Source organism: Natator depressus, chromosome 6 (genome assembly GCF_965152275.1).
Source record: "Natator depressus isolate rNatDep1 chromosome 6, rNatDep2.hap1, whole genome shotgun sequence".
Lineage (NCBI taxonomy): Eukaryota > Metazoa > Chordata > Testudines > Cheloniidae > Natator > Natator depressus.
The window spans coordinates 21,105,700-21,128,633 of NC_134239.1; the positions used below are offsets into that span (position 1 = coordinate 21,105,700).

General features: G+C 40.5%; 1 protein-coding gene across 4 annotated transcripts in view; it reads left to right on the forward strand.

Moving 5' to 3' along the window:
* The window catches only part of CHKA (choline kinase alpha), a 37,613-nt gene extending 16,695 nt beyond the window's left edge, over positions 1-20,918 (forward strand). For all 4 annotated transcript variants that reach the window (XM_074954746.1, XM_074954748.1, XM_074954749.1 and 1 more), the window contains 10 exons: positions 1,385-1,438; positions 14,418-14,531; positions 15,104-15,237; positions 15,588-15,692; positions 16,116-16,174; positions 16,548-16,635; positions 18,136-18,244; positions 19,107-19,213; positions 19,715-19,796; positions 20,668-20,918. In XM_074954746.1, coding sequence (XP_074810847.1) covers positions 1,385-1,438; positions 14,418-14,531; positions 15,104-15,237; positions 15,588-15,692; positions 16,116-16,174; positions 16,548-16,635; positions 18,136-18,244; positions 19,107-19,213; positions 19,715-19,796; positions 20,668-20,727 — 912 coding nt within the window. In that variant the 3' untranslated portion in view covers positions 20,728-20,918. The remainder of the gene's footprint in view (positions 1-1,384; positions 1,439-14,417; positions 14,532-15,103; positions 15,238-15,587; positions 15,693-16,115; positions 16,175-16,547; positions 16,636-18,135; positions 18,245-19,106; positions 19,214-19,714; positions 19,797-20,667) is intronic.
* Positions 20,919-22,934: the final 2,016 nt, after the last annotated feature.

Below are 22,934 nucleotides of genomic sequence, written 5' to 3' on the forward strand. Positions count from 1 at the left end.
TTGTTCAGTCCACACTTCCACCCTTGGTACGGATATGTTGTTAGAGCTTTGGAACAGAAAGGTATACTCATGGTTCCATTAATCAAATGTTTCTGTTCACATCATGAGATGGAGGCTTCCTTTATGGGCCTTCACACTTAATGTGGTTTGAATACACAAACAGCAATGTTGCAGCAGAATTGCAACATAAGTAGCAGCCACACACAAAATGCTGAATAGAACTAAGCAAATATTTGCTTGCTTGTTTCCTTGCCTTCAAACCCTCTAAGAGACTATGGTTTTTATTCCCATTTGCATTTTAAATGTGCAACTTTATTAAAAGCATGTGCCACTGAGGGTTCAGCTGCTGAGGGCATGACTTGTTAATGTTTTGAAATTGCTTTATGATAGCATTAACAAATATAGCACAATGCATTACGCATGGAACTGAGTGTTCGCTTGTATTCAATTTCATTGAGGCATCTTATGCTGCTTCTCCATATACACACAATTTGTTTGAAAATTTAAGTCCTAGATTTACAAGAACCTACAGTACATGTAACAAATAGGATACACATATAGTAGAGCTTAGTGATTAAACTAGATAAACTTTAGTATTCATGAAAGCTAAAAGGTGATCTGATTATCTAGATATAGCAAAGCAGGTACTCTGCAAGCTTTCTATTCTAACTCTGCCACTACTTCTCTCTTCAGACTTGTATGTAATCTGACTATGATAGGTCTTATTTTAAAAGCTGCAGCAGCACAACTAGACCTGTGCCGCTGTATTGCTTTAGTGAAGATGCTACTATGCTGACAGAGCTGCTTCCATTGGCATAGTTAATCTCCCTCTGCAAGAGACAGTTATGTTGATGTGAGAAGCACTCTGCTCAACATAGCACTGCCTATAGCAGGGGTTAGGTCAGTATAACTGCGTCACTCGGGTGTGGATTTTTCACAGCCCTGAGTGATGTAGTCATACCAGTGTAAGTTTGTAGTGTAGACCTGGCCTAATGTCTTCACTGTTAACTTTACTTACAGGAGGGATGTTTTCCAAAGTAAAATGTACATTAATATTTTTAACATTAAAAAGATTCTTCTAAATATTCAATAACAAATCAAAATTCTGTCTGAAATACTGGAAAATATTTGGCTTCCAGTATATTATGGGAGTGGCATGATCTCAATGGCACATCCTTTTGAAAGCTTTGGAGTGAACTACTGTATGCAGTGAGATAAGAGTGGTGTGGTCAGATGTTGGAAACTAGTGTTGTAGATATTACTGATTAAGTCAGTGGAGAGTTAAATAGTTAACTGTAGCTGGTTTTATTTACTCCCTCTATTCTGGTGGTTGCTGATTATGTTGGCTTTCATCTTCTCACTATCTAATTTTTCTCATTTATAGAGGTCCTGTAATAAAGGAGGATCAGGACAGGCTCAGAAGGAAAATGACTTGCAGGTAAGTGTAATACCTCTGGTTTTGCATTCCATAGAGATGAAAATAGAGCACATTTGTCTCCTGTGTGGTCATCATTTCAGACAGTAATAGCCTGTCTCAACATGGGTATGTATGACCACTGTTGCTCTTGGAATTGTCTCCCTTTCTCTGAGCCACTGATCTACAAAAATGGAGGTAGTTCGGCTATTTGCTGTCTTTCCCAGTCTTCTTTCCTGTATCATTCCAGTGCTTTTGGTTAAAATGCCAGAACTTGGGCTCCATTTTCTGTCTGCATGCCAGAGATTTGTGACTTGAATAACACAAGTCCTACGCATTGTCTCAGTTGTCAAAATGTTTCTCGCATGTAGAAAAATCCTCCATGATTTTTCAAAATGGAATTATCTCTTATATAAAAGATATCATTTGTGCATGATTCTCATTCCTAGTTCTTAACTCCTTGGTACCAGACTGATAGAACTCCCCTCGCAGTCCTTTGTCCTGAGTAAGGAGCAGTAGAACATGAACCAGATGCTCTGCAGGCTATTGTGCAACACCCTTCTGCTATCCTCAGTCACTTTCTCCTTGACCATGGTTGGAGAGGAAAGGAAACACACAAACTCTGCTCTAATGCAAAAATACTACCACCTTTTCCCATACCCCCTACCTGCTAATCATTCCATTTGAAACTTGTAAATTCTTAAGTATTTTGCCTCCACCACTTGGCATGTCTTCTGGTGGTTTGGTGGTTGGTTATCTTTTTGCATTTAGCACCTGCTTTGGTGGTTCCACATAAAAGACCAAGGCAGAAGATGTGTCAACAGCTCTCTGATGCACTCCATGCAGCACTGTATAGAGGACTCCAGAATTTCTCCCCTCTGCATTTGTACACTCTGACAAAGCGTCTATTCAGGTATTTGATATGATTGTGGATTTAATCTTCTGCCATAAAGACCACAGAATTGGCTTCAGGACATTCCTCTTGGGGCACCTGGCACTGGCCATTGTCAGAAGACCAGATACTGGGTTAGATGGACCTTTGGCCTGACCAGTAGGGTCATTCTTATGTTCTTGCCTTGCTTCAGCGAGTTCATGAATTCCTGTAAGGGTGGATTTGGTAGGTTAAGGAAGCACATTTGGCTGGCTCCAGGTAAAATTTCAGAGAAGGTTGAGGCTATTTCAAGGAGAGTAACAGCCTCCAAGTTAGAAAGATCAACACTAGAAATATTCAGGGTTGTCATGTAATTATCTATCAATTAACAAAACACTAGTTCTTGATAGGTCAGGATTTCCTCCTTCAATCCTATAAGAATATATACTTATAAAAATGTTAATATCTGAATATTAGCTTTGATCCAGAATAGGTTTTAACTGGTTTACCACAATATATATAAACTTACATGGTTATTTGGTGTCTTCTGACAGATGAGAAAACATTCACTTGATCCTTGCTCTTGCTAGTGGAGGCTGACATGTTGATTGGGAAAGATTTATAGCTGACATTTGGCTGCAGGTGTCGTATAATTTTTAGTGAACGTACTTTCATTTTGCAAGTGATACAACTTCAGAACAACTGAAGCTTTGGCTCTGCATGGATAACAGCTGTCTGATTATGCCTGCAATTTGTTGCTTGTTTCTGTAACCTTGAAACATCAATTTTAATGAGACCATTTGCAGGCTAAAAATTAACAGGTCATTTTATACTGCCTAAAACAATACAGAATCTTTTTTTCAAAGGCATTTGGGTAAATCATTAACCTAATAATATGGCAGTTTCTAAAGGGCCACTTAATCAGATTTGTGGTGATAAACTTGCCTCTAGGTTTAAACTGAAACATTAGACCTTGAAAAATTTCAGTATAGATAAACAGTAAGGTTTTGTAAATATCAGTCTGTATGGTAATGTGACCAGATTTTCAGATGTGCCTTTTATTTAATATTTCCAAACAATACATGTGGATTAAGCATATGAAAGATTAATCAGCCACCCTGTTTCTGAAGGTTCATAGAAGAACCACACTGACCTAGCTTGAGTTACCCTGTCTCTAATGCAATATTCCAGAACTTGTCCTTAGAATTTGTTCTAAAGCAGGCTAGTCCCTGGTTCTTAATGTAATTTTTATTCCAGCAATAAAACCATGTGCATATTGTGATGTAACACATGGGGTTTCACTAATGATGGTGAGACTTACTTTGCTTTGGATTAGAGTCTTGGGGCTTCTTAGATTCTTGCCACACCACTGGTCTTACAACACACTTTTTAGTAAAGGGAGGGCAGATTCCTTCCATAGGAATACATAAGTTGTTCCTAGTTTTCTTTCTAGTACTATTAGAACAATGTAGTAAATTTGATAAGTATGTAGTTGTGGACAATCTTATTCCTGTCTTCAACAACTTGGCAGCTGTTGCAGCTTAATGCTGGCGAGGGCAAATAGGGAAGCCATCACTTAAGTGTGGTCTGTAGAGTACATGAAATTCCACTCCCTCATGACTGACTTGCTTCTCATGCATCAAGTCCCAAGCCTTCTTGATAACCTGGTAGTGGTCTATGCAAAAGTATGATCCATTATGCTGCCCCACCAACAAAGCATGACTCCATCACCTTCTATAGTCTCCAAGTATAGCCATTCAGTCTGTGGTATCTTCAGAAAAGGTATAACTATAACTCTACTTTTCTGAATATACTCTTTGAATTGATTCCCACATTTCCCTCCCAGCTTTCCTTAGGATGAAACAGTCAAAATATTATTTAATGCCCAAGGAATATTTGACAGAGCTAAATCATCTGGAATAAACATTTTGTCCTTTAGTCTGAGGAGACAGGGTGGATTAGAAATCCAGTCAAATATCTTCAGAGATGTAAAATTAGATGAGCAGTCTCTTCAGCTTTGTCTAAACCAAATATGTCTTTATCTAATTAGGTGCTTGCCTGGCCCCATCACCATATTATCCAAGTACCTTCAGAGGAGTGTGCCGCTTCACCTTCTAGAAATATGAAAGTGACTATCCAGATGACCTTCATTTTGGATCTGAAGCATCAGTTTACTTGAAGCTTTAAATCTTAGATGACCCAGAGTGCGTAGTCATAAATAGGCTATTTGTTAAAAATCTGGTGCCTCTGCTAAACTTACCTTGTTGATTGTCTATTCTAACTTGAATTTTGGTGCTTGGCAAAGCCTCAGCAAGAGCATGTGAAACTATCGAGAGTGTTTTGTTAGAGGTATTAATTCTGCCTCAGGAAACTAAGATGGAGAAACACTGCATGAAGGAAGGGGACACAACCATTATGTGCTGCACGTGTCATACTCCTCAGATTTGCCACAGCAGTATTTTGAAATCCTTAAGCTTTGCCTTGTATTTTTAACTCAATATGTTAAATACTTGTGGATATACCTGTCTTTCTATCCTTCCCATCTTACACTGTAGAATATTAGAGATTTGCAAGAAGGCTTCCACCAGAACACCTTGAAACTAGTACAAAAACTTCCCTGACTAGAATACCTTCATTCTAAAGGTTACTCGCTATGGTCTCTGATTCCAATATACATTTCAAAGTAAGAGTTGCTCAAAAGACCTCCCAAACCTAGATTTAAATTGCTTACTAAGGAATCCAATGTTGATGGTATATTTCCAAGGGCACATTGATGGGGCCATTCTACCATTCAGGTCAGGAGTAATTTTGCAGAGGAAGAGCTCAGTTTCCACCCTTTCTGCAAACACTTGATGTGTTGGGAAAGGGGCTTCAAGAGCAAAGGATTTGGCAGCAGGGGAAATCAGGGGAGCATCTGTCTTTTTGGACCTCCTGAAGGCTGCAGGAGGGGAGAGCCTTAAGAGGTTTAAGATGCCCACGCACCTCCTACAAGCCTTAGACATATTGGAGGTTATCCTGACCCCTAGATGTTTGACTGTCAGTGTACTTGGGAAGACACCAGAGTATATATTCCTACTTGGTTCCTGTTCTCGTGGTTTTCTTTCAGCTGTGAGGGGTAGACTGAGTCCATACAGCTGTAGCACAAACTATAGTACAAATACAGTGAGGCCAGGGAAAGCATTGTGAAGTCAAAGCTATGAGAAAACTGAAGAACTATGGAGAAGACCTAAGCCAGGAGCCCAACAAAGCCAAAAGAGAGCTGCTGGAGGCAGGAGCAAGGGAAGAGGCAGACTCCAGAGTGTGTATGCCCCTGGTAACTCTTGCAAGAAAAATGCATTCTGCACCCCACTATCTGAAACCACTTTTTTTTTCAACCTGTCGAATGCCAAAAAAGTTATGAAGAGGACACTTTTCACACTGTGCTCATTCCCTACATTGTATAAGCTCTTCTGGGCAGAGGCTGTCTTCCTGTGTTTGTACAACTTCCATCAGTATCCTGATCAGCCCTTCAGGATTTACTGTAGTACAAATAACTTCCTCTTACCATAACAGGCAGATCCAATGTGGTCTCTTCTATATTATGGTTTTTACATCTTTACAGAGCTAATCTTGCACATAGTGGCAGCTACACTTCTGTGATGTTGACCTTGAGTGAGCAATGTACAAAAAGGTCTGATCATGGCTAATTCCCTTCCATTCATATAAAAATACTGGAGTTGACGGTGTTCATGTGATGGTGCTGCTGGGATGCTTCCAAGAAGAGGCAGCTTTTGTAGAAGAAAATGTTTAATATTTTTCAAATGTAGTACTTGCATATCTACTGTATAGATTTGATAGTTTTGGTTTATTGTATCCTAGAGATGGAGCCAGAGTCTTAATATAAATCTATTTGCATTAGGGTTTTATAAGACATTGGGTTTTTTCTTCCCACCTTTGTTTTGCAAAGGTTTATTACATTATTCCTAAAAATAACTAGGTCTGTTGCTGGTAAAGAGTGACCAAATTTGCAAAGGTGCAGGGAAAATGGATCTAAAGTGTTCCAATTAAGGATACACTGAATATTCTACTTTGGGTCACTAAATTTAGTTTCTCAAACTAAAATTTTCACCTTAGTCCAAACAGCCATAGACAAAGTCCACTTTTATTTTAAATGCTGAGCCCCATAGTTAAGTGTAGATAGTATTGACTAGTATTGAGATTAATTTAGAGTGTTAGGATACCTTAATGTTGTTCACTAGTATTTATAGCACCAGTTCAAGTTACCATATTCCTGTTCATACATGGTCTGCAATGTTGTAACAAGTAGAATAATTGTAGATGGAGGTGGTGCTGGAAAACCAAAACTGATAAGGTTTAATGTACATCAGTTTTGTGTAACCTAGCCTTGGCAATGATTTGCTTACCATAGATACTTGATGGTTCTCAGGGTACCCAGGAATGTGAGTCATCTTGTTACCCCTACCTTCAGTTAAAGGGAGTCTTACCTGTGGTAGGCAGGTGCTGTTCAGGACCTAACTAGCTATCGCCTAACTAGCTATCACCATCTTTGCCTTGAAGGTTAACAAGAGGCACACCCAGTCCCCAAGTGCCCTTCAAGCATTCCCCTCTGATATCCAACCCCTGATGTTGGCTACTTACAGAAATCCCAGATCTATTCCCAAAGGAAAAGCATACCCCAGTTTGCTAGTGACCTTATATCATGGCTTCCTGTATGATGTACAGCACTTGTGAGCACTTAAATAAACCCTTTCTTTCTTTTAAGAAAAGATAAAGGTTTCCCTAGAAACAATAAAGTATGATGGAAACAAGTCCATTACAATACAAAACAAAATGCAAATTAGGTCCTTAGTTACCTTTCCTATCTAATAAAGAAGGTTTTCTCCCCCAAAGTTTAGTCTGTTGCAGAGCTAGTAGACTTCACAGGAGCCAGGATCCATTCTTTGATGAAACACCCACACTCAACAAGATGGCTCTACAGTGAATGGGTACTGAATACCTTTCCTTACACTGTTATAGTGAAAACTTTATTCAGAGCCAGGGGGATCTGCTGCCTGCTATAAATGTTTCTTTTCAACTCCAACTGGTTTCAGTTGTTTGCAGTTGTCTTTGATGGTTTTCCATTGTCTATATGGGGATGAGGCAAGGGTAGACAATCGAACTTTGCATTACATTATTGACTGACCAGGGAAAAGATGACCTCTCCCTCTCACTTGAATGGGCCATCTCAGATCTGATTCCTTGTTGACTTGGTTTTACTAAAGACCATAAGGCCTAGGCCTTCAAGCAGTTGCGCGTGCCCAGCACACTAAAGCCAGAGAACTTTGCCTAGCAGTAGCTGTAACGGTGATGTTCATGGCCTTTCCTCATAGCTTCTACCATGACTATATAAAGATGGTGCTGCTCCAATCCCCCTCTGATCCTTCTCATTACCCATGGCCAGAGTTGGAGTGTTCAATGTGGCATTTTCTTGATGTTGATTTTAGGTCTTCTGCGGCTTTCTTGTAAATAGTTTATAAGCTTGAGCATAGTGACTGTATCTTGGTTAAGTATAGTTAATTAGGTTAGCGGTGTTATTAGTAGAATGCCTTCACCAGGATTCAAACAGTCTATCATGTGGGGTTGCTATTAACTCTGATCCACACACACGTTGTTTACTGTGCTTGAGAGTGGCACATTAAAGAAAGGTGCTCCATCTTCAAGTCTTTCAAAGAGAAGGCAGATGGCAAGGGACTTGATGGAGCTGGCCATATAAAGCCTGTCGGCACTGGGAACCTCCATCATACCAGCTCCTTAGACAATGTTAGAGCCTGAGAAGAGATTGTTCCTTGGCCAGGCGCTGAGGCCTCCCCAGGAAGAAAAGGGATGGTTTTCCTTCCTCTCACTTTCTGAGGAAAAGAATTCCTAAAACACAGTGGCCATTCCAGGTGCTGGGATAGTCGTCGTCCCCATCAAGGAGTGCAGACTGGAACCGTGACTCTTCGGTGTGGGTGATGGAGTCAGGCCTTTCACCCACTCTCCAGTACTGAGACATCAATTTGAGACTCTCTCATTGACTCCAGCACCATCTGCAGGATGTTTAGTCCAATACTGATGGAATCAGCATCAATTGTTTGCCTGGTATGTCAGTGGCAAGGAATGTCAGACCTGCTTTGCCTTTTAGTCCTTCATTTCCCAATTGTCCAGGGACAGATACCTGCAGGGTCTCTTATAATAATGAAGGCAAAGGCTGAGCTGATTAGAGGTTTTACAAGCATCAGCAATGCCTTGCAATCAGAGTACACAGTCAAAGCTGTCCTCTGTACTGATCCTAAGTTCTTCCCTGGCACAACTGCTCTTCTCAGTACAAGTATTGTCTGCAGTACAGACTTTGCCCTCAGGGTCATTACCAGCCTCCACATCAATTCCTCCCTTCCCACTGATATCAAGTGGGAGAACCATACCATTTCCAGTCTTCAGAGCAGACTTCTTTATTGGGTTTTGTACCAGTAGAACCGGCTCACTGGATCTCGGACAAGGCTGGCTGTTTCTTTGCTCTCCACTGTGGCACATCCTTTTTCCTCTGGATGCTGATAGCAGTTAATAGAGATCAACTCGGGTCCTCATCACCCTCTCCATCTTCCACGTGCCAGTCAAGGAGGTCGAGGCCTCCATCTGATTCTGATTGGTGTACCAGTGCTGGCACCGTTCCCGCAGCAAAGACAGAGGCTCTTGGCCTGGTATCTTCTGGCTGCTGATGCCTATCTCTGCCCCAGAGAGAGGCCTTGGAATCCATGGAAGGTTCCCTTGTTCCTTAAGATCAGGATCTTCAACCCGCTATAGGGCAAGATCACCAAACCAACCAGTGGTATCCCTTCAGCCACCTATGTTAAAGACTTAGGCAGAGGACATTTGTCTTGGAGCAGGCTCAAGCAGACTCTTGTGGCTCCTCTTACACTCATAGACTTTAAGGGCAAAAGCAACCATCATGATCATCTAGTCTGACCTCCTGCACATTGCAGGTCACAGAACCTCACCCTTTCTCTCCTGTAATAGACCCCTAAACTGAGTTACTGAAGTCCTCAAATCATGATTTAAAGGCAAGTTAGAGAATCCACTATTTATACTACTTTAAACCTGCAAGTGACTCATGCCCCATGTAGAGGAAGACAAACGGGTCTCTGCCAATCTAACCTGGGGGAAATTCCTTCCTGGCCCCATGTACAGCGATCAGTTAGACCCTGAGCATGTGGGCAGACTCCAACAGCCAGACACCTCTGAAAGAATTCTGTTTAGTAACTCAGAGCCCTCCCCATCTAGTGTCCCATTACCAGCCATTGGAGAGGTTTGCTGCTAGTAGTCACAGATAGCTACATGTCATTGTAGGCAGTTGCCTCACACTATCCCCTCCATGAACTTAGCAAGTTCAGTCTTGAAGCTAGTTAGTTTCCCCCACTGCACCCCTTGGAAGTCTGTTCCAGAATGTCTACTCAAATAGTTAGAAACATTTGTCTAATTTCAAGCCTAAATTTGTTGATGGCCAGTTTATATCCATTTGTTCTTGTGTTCACATTGACACTTAAATACCAGGAAGGGAAAGGAGTTTGTATCTCTCTGATCTGTTTATAGAGAGCAATCATATCTCCCCTCAGCCTTCTTTGGCTTAGACTAAACAAGCCAAGCTCCCTGAGTCTCCTCTCATAAGGTAAGTTTTCCATTCCTCAGATCATTCTAGTTGCCCTTCTCTGCACCTGTTCCGGTTTGAATTCATCTTTCTTAAACATGGGAGATCACAACTGCATACAGTATTCCAGACTACACTACAGATGCTCCCTCCCTGGTGCCCAGAGACTTCAAGGCACAACAAAATCTCCTGAGATGAATGGCTTCACCTTGGGAGTACAGATTGGGTTTGTGCAGGAGAATATCCACAAGCTAGTGCACTTTCTTCAGTCCTCAACCCCAGGGAGAAAGCGCTCCATGTTGATGAAGCACTATGGAAGCCTGCCAAGGCTTTGTGGACACTCCAGCTTCTTTGAGGCTGACAGCAAATATGGACAAGTGGTATGTCCCTTTGCAGAGGGTTGTTTTTATGAACATTCTTCCCCTACCTTGTTAGCTGTGACGGTGGCCAATGAGAGATGGTCAGGGGAGGTTCAGGTCTACCCCAAGGACAAAAGCTAAGAGGTTGGATATCAGGGGATGGAAAATCTATTTGACCTCCTTTTGTAAATGTACATTGTGAATTAGTAGGTATGCCTCTCTAAATATAACTTTGTGAATGGGACTGTAGAACCAATTTCAAACAAGTCACTTGAATCCTCTAGGGAGGAGTTCAAAGCTTTTTTGAGGAGGGCTGTCTCATAGCCAAGGAATCATTAGTCTGTGCTCAACATATCATGTCAGCAGTCAGAATGAGAAGGACATCATGGCTATAAAATTGAGAAATAGCACCAGATATCCAGTGTGTGTGGAAGACCTGCTTTTTGATTGAGTTTCCATCTTGGATAAAACAGATGAGACAGTACAACCCCCAGCAGTATTTTAGAGTGACCATACCAACCAAGATTTCTCCTGAACAGGAAATCAGGCATCTCAGGAGAAGATCTTCTGGGTCTAGTTTTACCCAGCCAGCCTCTCCCCCCTCCATTTTCAGGCAGGCAGCCTATTTAATGTATACATTGAGAAGATCATATGACTGGCAAAGGTTTCAACCCAATCTTCTTAGTTTGGAAAAGGCTATCTTGCTTCTGCAGTGCTTGGGAAGCAATAATGGTGGACAGATGGCTCCTAAGCACTTTGGGATTGGGTTACACAATTCGGTTCTCTCCCTCCCATTCCCCCCCGGTCCCTTTTTAGGGACCTCTCTCCTGAATCAATGCTGCTACAGCAGGTCCAAACCCTATCTACATTGTGGGCTATAGAGAAGATTCCTCATTGGAAAAGGATTTTATTCCTGGTACTTCTTGATCTCCACCCTTAGACTTGAGGGGAGGGGAGGAATGGCACATCCTCAATCTCCAGAGTCTCAATACATAAAGTATATCAAATTCCACATGGTTACATTGGCTACTATTTTTCCTGCTCTGAATCATGACTTGTTTGCTGATCTTTCTGCAGGATGCTTATTTCTTCAAGGCAAGTTCTCCCAAGTCACAGAAAGTTCTTGAGATTCCTCATCACTGGCTAACATTACCAGTGCACAGTTCTCCCTTTTGGCCTGTTATCTGCCTCAGGTGCCTTTGCCAGAATGCATGACTCTCTTGGGGCCTAAGAAGGGAAATTTGTCTTTCCATACTTGAAGATTGTCCACAGTCACATCCACTTGATGCTGGCCCTTTTTGATTTGTCTGGGACTGATCCTCAACAAAGACTACTTTGAACCCAACTCAATAAATCAAATTAATTGGGGCTCCACTAGAGTGTATGAATTCGAGGGTCTTTATCCCATGCCAGTTCCAGATAAATCACCTCTGCCTGGACCTCCCTTTGCATCTTTCTACCAGAGTCTTCATACGCTTGAGGTTACTAGGCCACATGCACTTACAAAGTGCAACAATGTGAGGTTGTGTCTTTGCCTTCAGCTGTTGCTTCAGTTTGTCACCGCAGTTGCCAGTGACTGGGCAGCCTTGTAGAGGTCCCTCCAGAGATTAGACTCCTGTCCATGGTGGATGGAGCAGGACAGTGTCAGTCTCTCTATCCTCCACCAGCAAGAACGTTAGTCATTGTCTCCAGTAGGTTAGGGAGCATATCTTGGTGTAGTTAAAGGTTCAGAGTTTGATCAGAACAGAAAGCAGACTATCATGTTCAATGTTGAAACTTTGAGCAATATTCAACACATGCCAGGGGGCTTGGGACCAGATCAAGGGAACAGCAGTTAACAATTCAGACAATATTACCACAATGTATTATGTGAACAAGCAGGGAGGAGACAGCTCCGATCAGCTCTGTCAGGAAGCAAAATTCTGGTACGTCTGTATCAAGGAAGATACCACGCCCACACCAACTCATTTGTCACCAACCACCTCAGCAGCATTTTCTCAGACAACCACAAATGGTCCCTAAAGTGTGCTGAGGCCCACTTTCTGAATATGGGACGACTGACCCATACACAACAAAGGACAACAGGAAATGTCAGTTCAGTTCCCAAGCGGGGCTCAGTCCAGGGGCCCTAACTGATTTCTTCCATCTGCATTGGGGACTGAACTTGATATGCCTTTTCCACATCCCTCTGACCTTCTGTTTATCAAAAAGCTCAAAATGAACACCACCAAACTAATTCTGATTGCACCAGCATGGCCAAGGCAATGTTAGAGTGAAGTTGGAAAACCATCAACTTGACTTCGCAAATTTCTCCCTCTTCTTCCAGTCTTGCTGTCTGAACTTCACAGCCAAGTTATTCATCTGGTATTGGATAGTCTGCACCTGACTGTGTGGGTGCTGCATGGCTAGATGAGGAGAGTGCTCACAAGGGGTTGGTTTTCTACTACTAAGCAGAATTTCCCTAAGTGGAAACCATTTTCTATTTGGGCAGTGTGAGGACAAATTCAGCCCATTTGCTATATTTGAAATCTTCAGGCCTACCTCTTGGCTCCCTGAAGGTTTGCTTAACTGTGATCTTAGCTTTCCATTCTCCCATCCGAGGAAAGTTTGATATTCTTGAGCCCTATGATAGGTTTCTGAAGGGTATTGTCCATCTTTTTCCACCAATCAAAGAAATGGTGCTGTTGTGGGACCTTAGTATGGTGCTGGCAGCACTGAGCCTGCCATTTGAGCAGATAGCAACACAATCATAGGCTCCCCTCTCCCAGAAGATTGCCTTCCTGGTAGCTGTAACATCTGCAAGAATTGCTTGTTGTGATCAGTTCTTCAAGGATGTAGTGGCTTTAGGGCACCCTAAGTTCCTCCTCCTCCTCCCTCCCCCCCCCCCCCCCGGTGATATGTTTCACCTCAAGTTATTTACTTAACCAAACCACATTCAAGGGCAGAGGAGCAAAGTCTCCATACCTGAGGTGGTGCTTAGCATTCTGAGAGGACTAAATTTTGTTCTCATCTTGGCTCTTAGTATTGTCTGGAGACTGGTCAGCCTTTCATCTGTTCAGCAGTCAGACTTTCCAAGTAGATAACTGCTTGTTTACCATAGGCTGTGGAATGGCTCAGATGATACTCCCACAGTCACTGTGGGCTCATTGGATGAGTGCTCAGGCAACCTCCCTTGTGTTTCTTAAGTGTGTCTACAGTGAAAATTTGCAGGACTGCAACACGGTCTTCCATTCATGCCTTTGTTAGACATTATGCTATCACCACAGCATCAAGGCCTGATGAAAACCTTGGGAAGGCAGTTTTACGATCTCTATTTAAATAAATTCCAAGCCCCACCTCCTATGAGTACTGCATGTGAGTCACCTGAGTGCAATACACATCTGCAACCACTCAAAGAAAAGACTGTTATCTGTATTGTAACTGTTCTTTGAGAGAGTGCAGATATGTATTCCATGACCTGCCCTCCTTGTCCTCCGTATTGAAGTCTCCAGCCTGGCATTTTCGTGCAAAGAAACCTGAGGGAGCTCAGGGTGTTGCTGTCCTTATATAGCCATGGGAGGAGCTTTGACAAAAGGGCATGATCACTGCTCCCTACAAGTACTACTAGACAAAGTTCTCTGACTTCGCTTCAGTGCACTGGGTGTGCTCATACCTGAGTGGAATACACATCTGCACCCACATCTCGAAGAAACAGGAATGAGCCTTTTCAATATAATTACATGTATGCATCTTGCAATGATTGACAATTGATAAGTTATAAGTTTCAGTGGAGACCTCATATGCTACCCTTCATGGATAAATATCCATGAAAGTGGTATTCAAGGTGTGGTGAGGTCACGTGACAGGAGTTGCTTGTAAAGAACAGTGAACGCTTTGCCAGTAGGCACCAATGGGCCTGTCATAATTTCATTCACTAAAGTTTCCTCCTGAAGCTGTAATGCTGCATCGCTTCCATATTAAAACTTCTTGTATTGAGCAACCTTTTTTCTTTGTCATAAAAAAAACCTACATCAGTTAGTCTCGAATGTATTTAAAAATTAATCCTAAACTTTCACTTTGGGAGCTTTGCTCTTAAGTATACTAAACTTTTGTGTAAACCTTAATTTTATGCAGGGTGCAGAAGCCATGGTACTGGAGAGTGTTATGTTTGCCATTCTTGCAGAGCGAAATCTTGGCCCGAAGCTGTATGGAATCTTTCCACAAGGCCGATTAGAGGAATTCATTCCAGTGAGTCACATTCATGATTAGTCAACAGGCTAGTAGCTGTAAGTTGTTGTAATTGAACATGACCAGGGCGTCTTTAGACTGTATACCAAAGCAGAGGTGTGGGAATGAAATATTTGGCACTTGTAATTGTTAGCCTTAATTTGTTGCTATAACTAGACTTCCTGACTCTATAATATCTTTGGGGGGGAGGGAAGAGGTCTGTAAAAATTTCTTCTCCAGCTGTAGTTTTAAGTTGGATCATAATAAATATGGACTGAAACAAGCTTGAGAGCAGCTGTTCTGTTAACAATCAAAAGAATGGCAGAAAAATTTGTTTTTATTCTCTTCAATGACCCACTTAATGTATCCCCTGGACTCTTGTCCAAGGGTATAAGGCTTCGGGTGGGACTTGACCCTCTGACCTTATAGGACAGCTATAGCTTATAGGCTACCAAATGAATACTTAATAGATATTCCAGCTAACTACTTCTTCCCAAATATATTTGTGCTGAACTTTACTTCAAAGCTATTGAGTGATATTCATGTTTCTCTGACCTTATCAGCTCTTCTAAGTGTGCTTTATTTTGTTACAGAGCAGAAAATTAGATACGGAAGAACTAGGCTTACCTGATATATCTGCAGAAATAGCTGAGAAAATGGCCAGGTTTCATGGTATGAAAATGCCATTTAATAAAGAACCTAAATGGCTTTTTGGGACAATGGAAAAGTAAGTCTTCTCACTTTTATTGTAAAGTTTATGAAACGGGGGTGGGGGGGGTCAGAAGACAGCAACCAATGACCTTCTTAATAGGTAGAAGTCTTGCTGTTCTAGAGGGTCTCTTCTGTAAACTGGCAGGTATTTTGTAAGGATGAAGGCTTGCTGTCTATAAGCAGCTTTATCTGGGGGAGTCCAGAAGACTTGACTCTTTTTTTTTTCCAGAAGTTTCGATTTGATGCATCTTGAGTTTGAAATCTTACATTTAAGACTAAACTAAAGAAAAAACTAAAAGGTCTCAACTGTAGTATAATTAGCATTCAAACTTGGTACACTGTTTTTACAACTTTATTTTTGGGTAGGTATCTAAACCAAGTATTGAGGATTAAATTTACCAGAGAATCCCGGATTAGAAAATTTAACAAAATCCTCAGTTACAATCTTCCCCAGGAAATGAAAAGCCTAAGGTAAGATTTTTAGCTTTTGCTACCATTTTACATTAATTTATTACCACTGACACTAGAGGAGTGTGTATGATGTAATGATGTATTTATTGAATTCTGAGAAATGTATTAACTTACATTTTCAGGTCAAACTGATATAGTTCCCATAGCCTCCACAACTGTCCCTTGTTTGTACGTGCTTGTGAACAGATACAATAGTGCATTCAGTAATAGCGTGCTGAGTTGGTTGTAGTGTAGAGTCCTACCTCTGAGTGTCCTGATTGCTGTGCACTTAAATTCTCAGCCTACGTACAGCATTAAAATGTAGGTTTTGTCAGGAATACTTTGAAACCTGGACTTCATGCAATAAAAAGTTTTACACTTAGCTGGGTCTAAACTTTTTTGTCTTAATTAGCTCTTTGTTGGCCCCTTGCTCTTGTTTTTCAGATCTATGCTTGAAGCTACTTCATCGCCAGTTGTCTTTTGCCACAATGACTGCCAAGAAGGTAGGATGACACTACTTTGGCAACTAGGTTAATATTGCAGTGCTAAGAGCAACCTTTGATTATTTCTTGCTTGATTTCTACTAATGCTGTTTTGGGCTATATATCTACTCAATCCTGTGAACTCTGACACCTTATATTATGATGATGGGTTGAGTTGGGGGACAGGTAGGGGTTTGACAAGCTTGTTACAACTTAAATATAGGTATCCCGATGTCTTCACATGTTTTCCTGTTTTTGTCAAAAGGAATGCCAGGATTCTTGAGTGATGTGTTGTTTTTTTTTAACTTTTATATTAGAAGTATTGTCTGAATTTTTATCAAAACAACTCCAGTGATTCTGCTCACTACATATTTGTGTTCTCAAAACTCTTCAGGTAATGTCTTGCTCTTGGAAGGCAGAGAGGATTCTGAAAAACAAAAGCTAATGCTTATTGACTTTGAATACAGCAGCTATAATTACAGGTAAACTGTTCCAAACATAAGATTTTCCTGTTTGGCAGGGTTGGCACGTCTTTAAATAAACTACAGTAAAAGGAAATAAAAGTCTTCTAAATCTAATCTCTTCCAATGAGTTGTATTTCTCTGCATTACGTTCTGTGTCCTGCCTTTGATTCACCAAAACCGTGAATGCCAAAAGCTCAGAGCACAAGCCAAATTGGCAGTCTCACAGGTGACTAAATCAGTGTATCTGAAATCTAATTCATCTGCAGAAGTCTGAAAAGAGACTGCTGCAGTTCAGTTCACAATATTTGTCTTGTGATAGCATGCCTCCTAGACATGACTTTTTCCCCATAAATGGAGCAGAAAAGTGAACATCTCTTTAGAAAATGCAAGAAATCTCTCTGTTAATCAGAAAGATGTGATCATTAGTGTAGCAGCTAAGTAATGTGTCTGAAATCTTTACTGCAAACCTTAAAAATTCTCCTTTTATCTTAATTACTTCCACTGTCCTGGCTTTTATTACCAAAACCTTTTCCTAGCACTGTAGTTTGCTGCTTTTCTTCTGAAATCAGTTCTTGCAGCAACCTTGTTTTAGCACAGGAAGATCTGTTTTGTTACTCTGTTCTGAGGCAACTTCAAAACTTTCTCACCTATGGCCACCTACTATAATTAAGAAAAATGCATGAGTTACTGGTGTTCTGAATGTATCCAAGTGCAGCATAAGCTTCCACTTCCTGTACATGAACATCTGTGGAATTAACTCATTTAGCAATTTCTGTAAACATAAAGACTCTTGCTGCTTTGCTTTGCTTTCCTTTCTCATGACCCTTTTGTCGAATTCCTTTCCTCCTGCCATGTGTGCAAGGATTCTCTTAGGATGATACAGGACTACTCAAATGCCTTCATTCAGCATCTTTCTGATTTAGTCTTAGTAATATCATATCAGTCTTTGCTAAGTTGAAAACTATGCTCTGAATGTACTACTCCATTAAATCTTATCACAACAGAAACTTAATTGAACTCAAAATGCCAGTGGAGTATTAGCCACTTTATATAGAGGTGGGTTTTTACAGTATTAATAATTGACTTGTGATCTAAATTACCTCCTGCATTCCGTAAAAAATGCTGGCAAATAGTTCTCAGTTCTTTGATATATTGGACCCTTGGTGTTTTGAGTCAAGGTCACAGATTCTAGTATTGCTGATGTACTCCACACACACAGCAGTAGCAAGTTCTCCTGCATGGACAATAAGGACATTGGTTTTACCGCTAGCTTTTTTAAAGACAAAAGGCTTGTTGATGCATCTTGCACTATTTGCTTTTTGTGTGTTCATCAATAAGCTTTTACTGCCAATTCTGATCTGTTTGTAGAACTTAAAGTACTTCATGCCAACGTTCTCCTCATGCTTTATAATATTAAATCAATACAGTCTTGAAATTTTAAACAAGAGCTAATATTTAAATATTCTGGAAACTTGAGGAACTCTGCCCTAACCTAACCATTGAACTGTTAATTTTCAGAGGATTTGACATTGCAAATCACTTCTGTGAATGGATGTATGACTATACTTATGAAAAATACCCATTCTTCAAAGCCAATTTTTTGCAGTATCCCACAAGGATGCAACAGGTAGGTGCATGAAAGTAGAGTTACACTCAAATGTCAGGGTCCACAAGCTTCAAATCTGATCTGTCTTTCCTGATTACCAGTTTGATTGTTACTATACATCCTGTCCACCAAAATTCCTCACTGTCACTGGATGTAGTAGTCATTTGTTTATAAACTTTGTGATGTTAGTGTACAATGCTTTTAAAAAATACAAAAGCCCTGATAAACTTCTACCTGAAAAGCTATTGGCAGCAATGCAACCCTTAAGCCTGGTCTACACTGCGGGGGATTGATCTAAGATATGCAACTTCAATTATGAGAAAAACGTAGCTGAAGTCGACATATCTTAGATCGACTTAGAATCGCTTACTTCGCATCCTCGCGGCGCAGGATCGACAGCCACCGCTCTCCCATCGACTCCACTTCCACCTCTCGCCGTGGTTGAGTTCCGGAGTCAATGGCAGAGCAATTGGATCAATTATCGCGTCTACACTAGACGCAATAAATCGATCCCCGATAGATCAATCGCTACCTGCCGATCCGGCAGGTAGTGTAGATGTGGCCTTATTGTGCTCCCACATGAACATCAGGACCACCTTTGTATATACCACTGGTTTCAATAGCTTTGGGTTGAGACCAAAAGCAAAAGGGTTAGATAGAACTAATGGGATACTGTCTTTATATACTGAATTCCTAATCTGTTACTCAGTGGCATTCTTTGATGCTCAGGTTTTGAAATGATCCAGAACAATTAATACTCAAATTTTCAATCTTGGAAAAAACTAAACTTCTTGGTCTTTATAAAAAATTTAGCATGCTGATAGTAACCATTCTTGAGTCTAAGAATTGTCTGATGTGTTCTCATGATCACTATTGTCTTTAGCTTCATTTTATCTCCAGTTACCTGACTGCATTCCAAAATGGATTTGAAAATCTAAGTAATGAAGACAGGTCCAAAACAGAAGAAGATATGTTAATGGAAGTTAATAGGTAACTATATTTGCTGTAGTGATAGTGCAGTGTTGGTATTCTGCGTATGGTCCACCTGCTTAACACTCGCATTTTGGTGTCACATTCTTGCATCACTGAGAAATTTCTAGTTAGGATTTGCCTTAAATAGCATTTCCAGGGTAAATGAGTCCTTTTTCCATGTTAAAACTGTTACGGCACAATGTGAATAGTAGGCTATAGAAGTTACTAATGGCATTATACAAATAATTAGCTGTGCTATGAAAACTACCTTAAGATAAAGGTACATTTTCCAAGCTTGGGGATTAGTCAGTGGGATACTGATGTCATGTCATATGACTGCTTGGAGCAAGAAGGAACTCTGTTCTGGGATGCTCATTATAATATATATGAGCTCATCTAAAAGATAGCAAGTTATAATAATAAAATTGGCACTGTTGATTTAGACTAAGTGGGCTAGATAATACAGTTAAAGTGAGATGCTAGAGTCTTTCAGCAAGCCTTTTGTTTTGTAATTTGCAGGTTTGCCCTGGCATCACACTTCTTCTGGGGCCTGTGGTCCATTATACAAGCAAAGATTTCATCCATTGAGTTTGGATACATGGTATGTTTTTTCTTTTTTTGAAAGAGTAAAATCTTAACCTTTCATTTAATTAAAAGTAAACCTTAATGCATGTTAAGAGCAATTTAGTAATTTTAGTCAGTGTTGCTTTCTTAAAAGAAATTTACCTGCCCCACGCGCGTGCACGCACGCGCGCACACACATTTAGTTTTCTTCCAAGTACAATTGTCCATCCTCCTATACAGTTACCATGCGTAAGTCAAAAGATTCTACAGGTGGTACTATAACTTCTGCTAATCCTCTGTCCAGTAGTGAACAGAAGTGGACTTATTTTTCGCCTCCCAATGAGCTGATTCTTTCACACTCCCAGACACATTCTCCTGTAGTTGAAAGGGTTGTAGCATCTGCCCTCCACAGTACCTGACTAACACATGAACAGTGGATTTTAGTTTTAATACTAGTTTTGTTTTGGAGGAAAAAACAAATCTTTCCATAGCTTTCTTCTCTGGGACTAAGAATGGTAAAGATATTACAGTTTAGTTACTTTACAGGGAGAAATTGCTCATCAAGGTTTAGTACACTTGAATAGTGTTATAGCATTGGCTATAAGCCCTGCTTTGTTGCTAGACAAACTTAACTGACATGAAACTAATAGCCAAGGGTTAGATAGGATGCAGAAATGCTACTAAACCTGAAATTAGGCTTTAACATGACACTTTAACTTGTTTAAAAGGTCTCTTCCTTTTGCCCCCAAATACTCTTGGAAGGTGAAGCCAGGAGGATAATATAGAAATATTTCTATCTATATTCATAATATATAGTCTCCCAAACTGCAGACAAGAATGCATGTACATCATGGCAGCACACAACTGACACTGTTTCTCAGGAAATTGATTTACCTCATTCTATTTAGGACTATGCACTGTCAAGATTTGATGCATACTTTGACCAGAAGAGGAAACTTAAAGTGTGAATGTTGGAAGAATGGACAATCTGTTACTGTACAAAGAAAGCAGCTGGACAGAACTTCCACTGTGCTTAGGCTACTGTATCTGTAATGAAGGTTTCAGTGGATTCCAGTTTTTTGGAATGCAGATATACAATTTGTGAAGACTGTACAAAAATCACTTGGTTTACTTGTTTACAGTTTCATAAGAAATCTTTGGAATGAGATTGGGAGGCAAAAGTATAATACAGCAGTGCAATATCTTGAAATCCTTTTAATCTAAAGGGTATTTTATATTATGGGGAAGCTTACAGTTAAGTGTGGAATACCACATGCATCAAGAGCAAACAGTGTTACTGTTGGTACTTTTTTGTTTTTAGGGGGTTTATTGACATTCTGGTGAACATTGTGACAAGAACACTTGTAGATGGTAATGCATTGTAGACACTACTGGTCAATGGGAAGATCAATTGTGTCTGAGGACAACTGTTATACTGTGAAGCTGGCTGAAAGGCCTTATTGTGAGTTAATTGTATTAGCCTCATTGTGTCCCCTGAACATTGTCTCAAGAAAGCTGCTGCTATGTACAGCAAAATGGTTAAAGGACACATTAAAGCAATTTTCTGTCAAGTCTATCTAAATATAGATGAATGTAGTTGTTGTCATGTACATGTCTTTGTAGAATGAAATACAGATGAATCTTAAACTGGAAATTCTGAAAAGATTTGGGATGACTAACCTATTCATTTCACATCCTTCATCAAGAACATGCTTTATTGTTCAACCTGGCTATCTAGCAGTATTGCAATGTGCTGTATATGAAGCTCTCCAGGCTGGGAGCACTGGGATGAGTGCCTTGAATTACTGTAGCAACCCCCGATCACTGGATTGGCATTAACAATACTCCCAACTGAAGGTAGCCCTTCTCCTTGACCTGAGGGGCGTTACCACATTACAGGTCTGTAAGGAAGGTGTGTTGGGAATGAGGGAAATAAGAATTTCCTTCCCTCAGAGCATGAGGAGAGGGAGATACTTTTTACCAACTGAGGCATATTGTTGGCTTCTAGGGGTGCTTTTTTCCTTGTTAAACCTCTGGCTTCAATCTTGTTCCAGCAAGCAATCCAGTAAAGTTGAGTGTGTTGTGGGAAACAGTAACATGATGTTGAAACATGTATATATCTGTGAAATCTACAGCATATGTGTAAATGTTCTCTGGAGAAATGTTTAGATTTTGGGAACTTGTTTTACTTTGGCCATTATTTGTTTTATTTCTTTGCTTTCTGCTAAGACATACTGTATTATATTACAATAAATTTTTTAAGTATTCCTGTATAGGCTTGTGTGGAAGATAGTGTAGTGTATAAAACATTTGAGGGAATGTGCATTGTTTACTAATAGCATGACTTGTTCAAACTGCCATTTCTGATTCTTTAGAGGGTCAGTTTGCAAATACTTTGAATTTGTAACACCTTTAATCCAGTGGTTGTGGTTTTTGAAGCTGACATTACTCATACCTTATAGTCATAACTTTAGCAATGTTACACAGTGGGAAAACTAACATTTCTGCAGAAATATGTGAAACAAATTGAGGCATAAGCATTAAATTCTAAAATGTAGGAGAATGATCAAGTAGTAACAAATCTTAGACTATGCTGAAGGGGAAAGCAAAGGTCCTTTTGGGAGAATGAAATTGTAACTTTCAACTGCAGATACTTACAGTACATGGTCCAAAGACTCAAACTCATCAAGAAATATATATTAAGGGCTAACTTTGACAGCACTACTGGGTTTGTAAGCTCTTGACCAGTAACATTTGCAGCTTGGGACTCAATTAAAATATGGGATTGAGGCAGTTTGCCAGTCAGTGGAAGATTGTTCTAATTACTGTGCAATGCATGTTGCACTGAGTCCCTGCCATACTTCATAGATGCCAACTAACTTTCAGAGATGCAGCCATGCTATATGTACGCTGCACCTGAAATGTGCTATTGCACAGGTACATCAGTGGCATCTATTAGTTAGGATTGCTTCACACATCCACCTAAATGCAGAGTGAGACCTAATAATTGTTAACTTTCCAGAGAGATTCCTCATGAGGGACAGTTAACTCCAGCATGTTAGTTCACTGAATGCTACAGAATTCTCTGCCAAAAAAAGCAGCTTCTAGGAGGGGAAATTCACCTCTTATGCAAGGGGCATGCCCCTTTCTAATGCGTTTATATTGGAGGCACTAC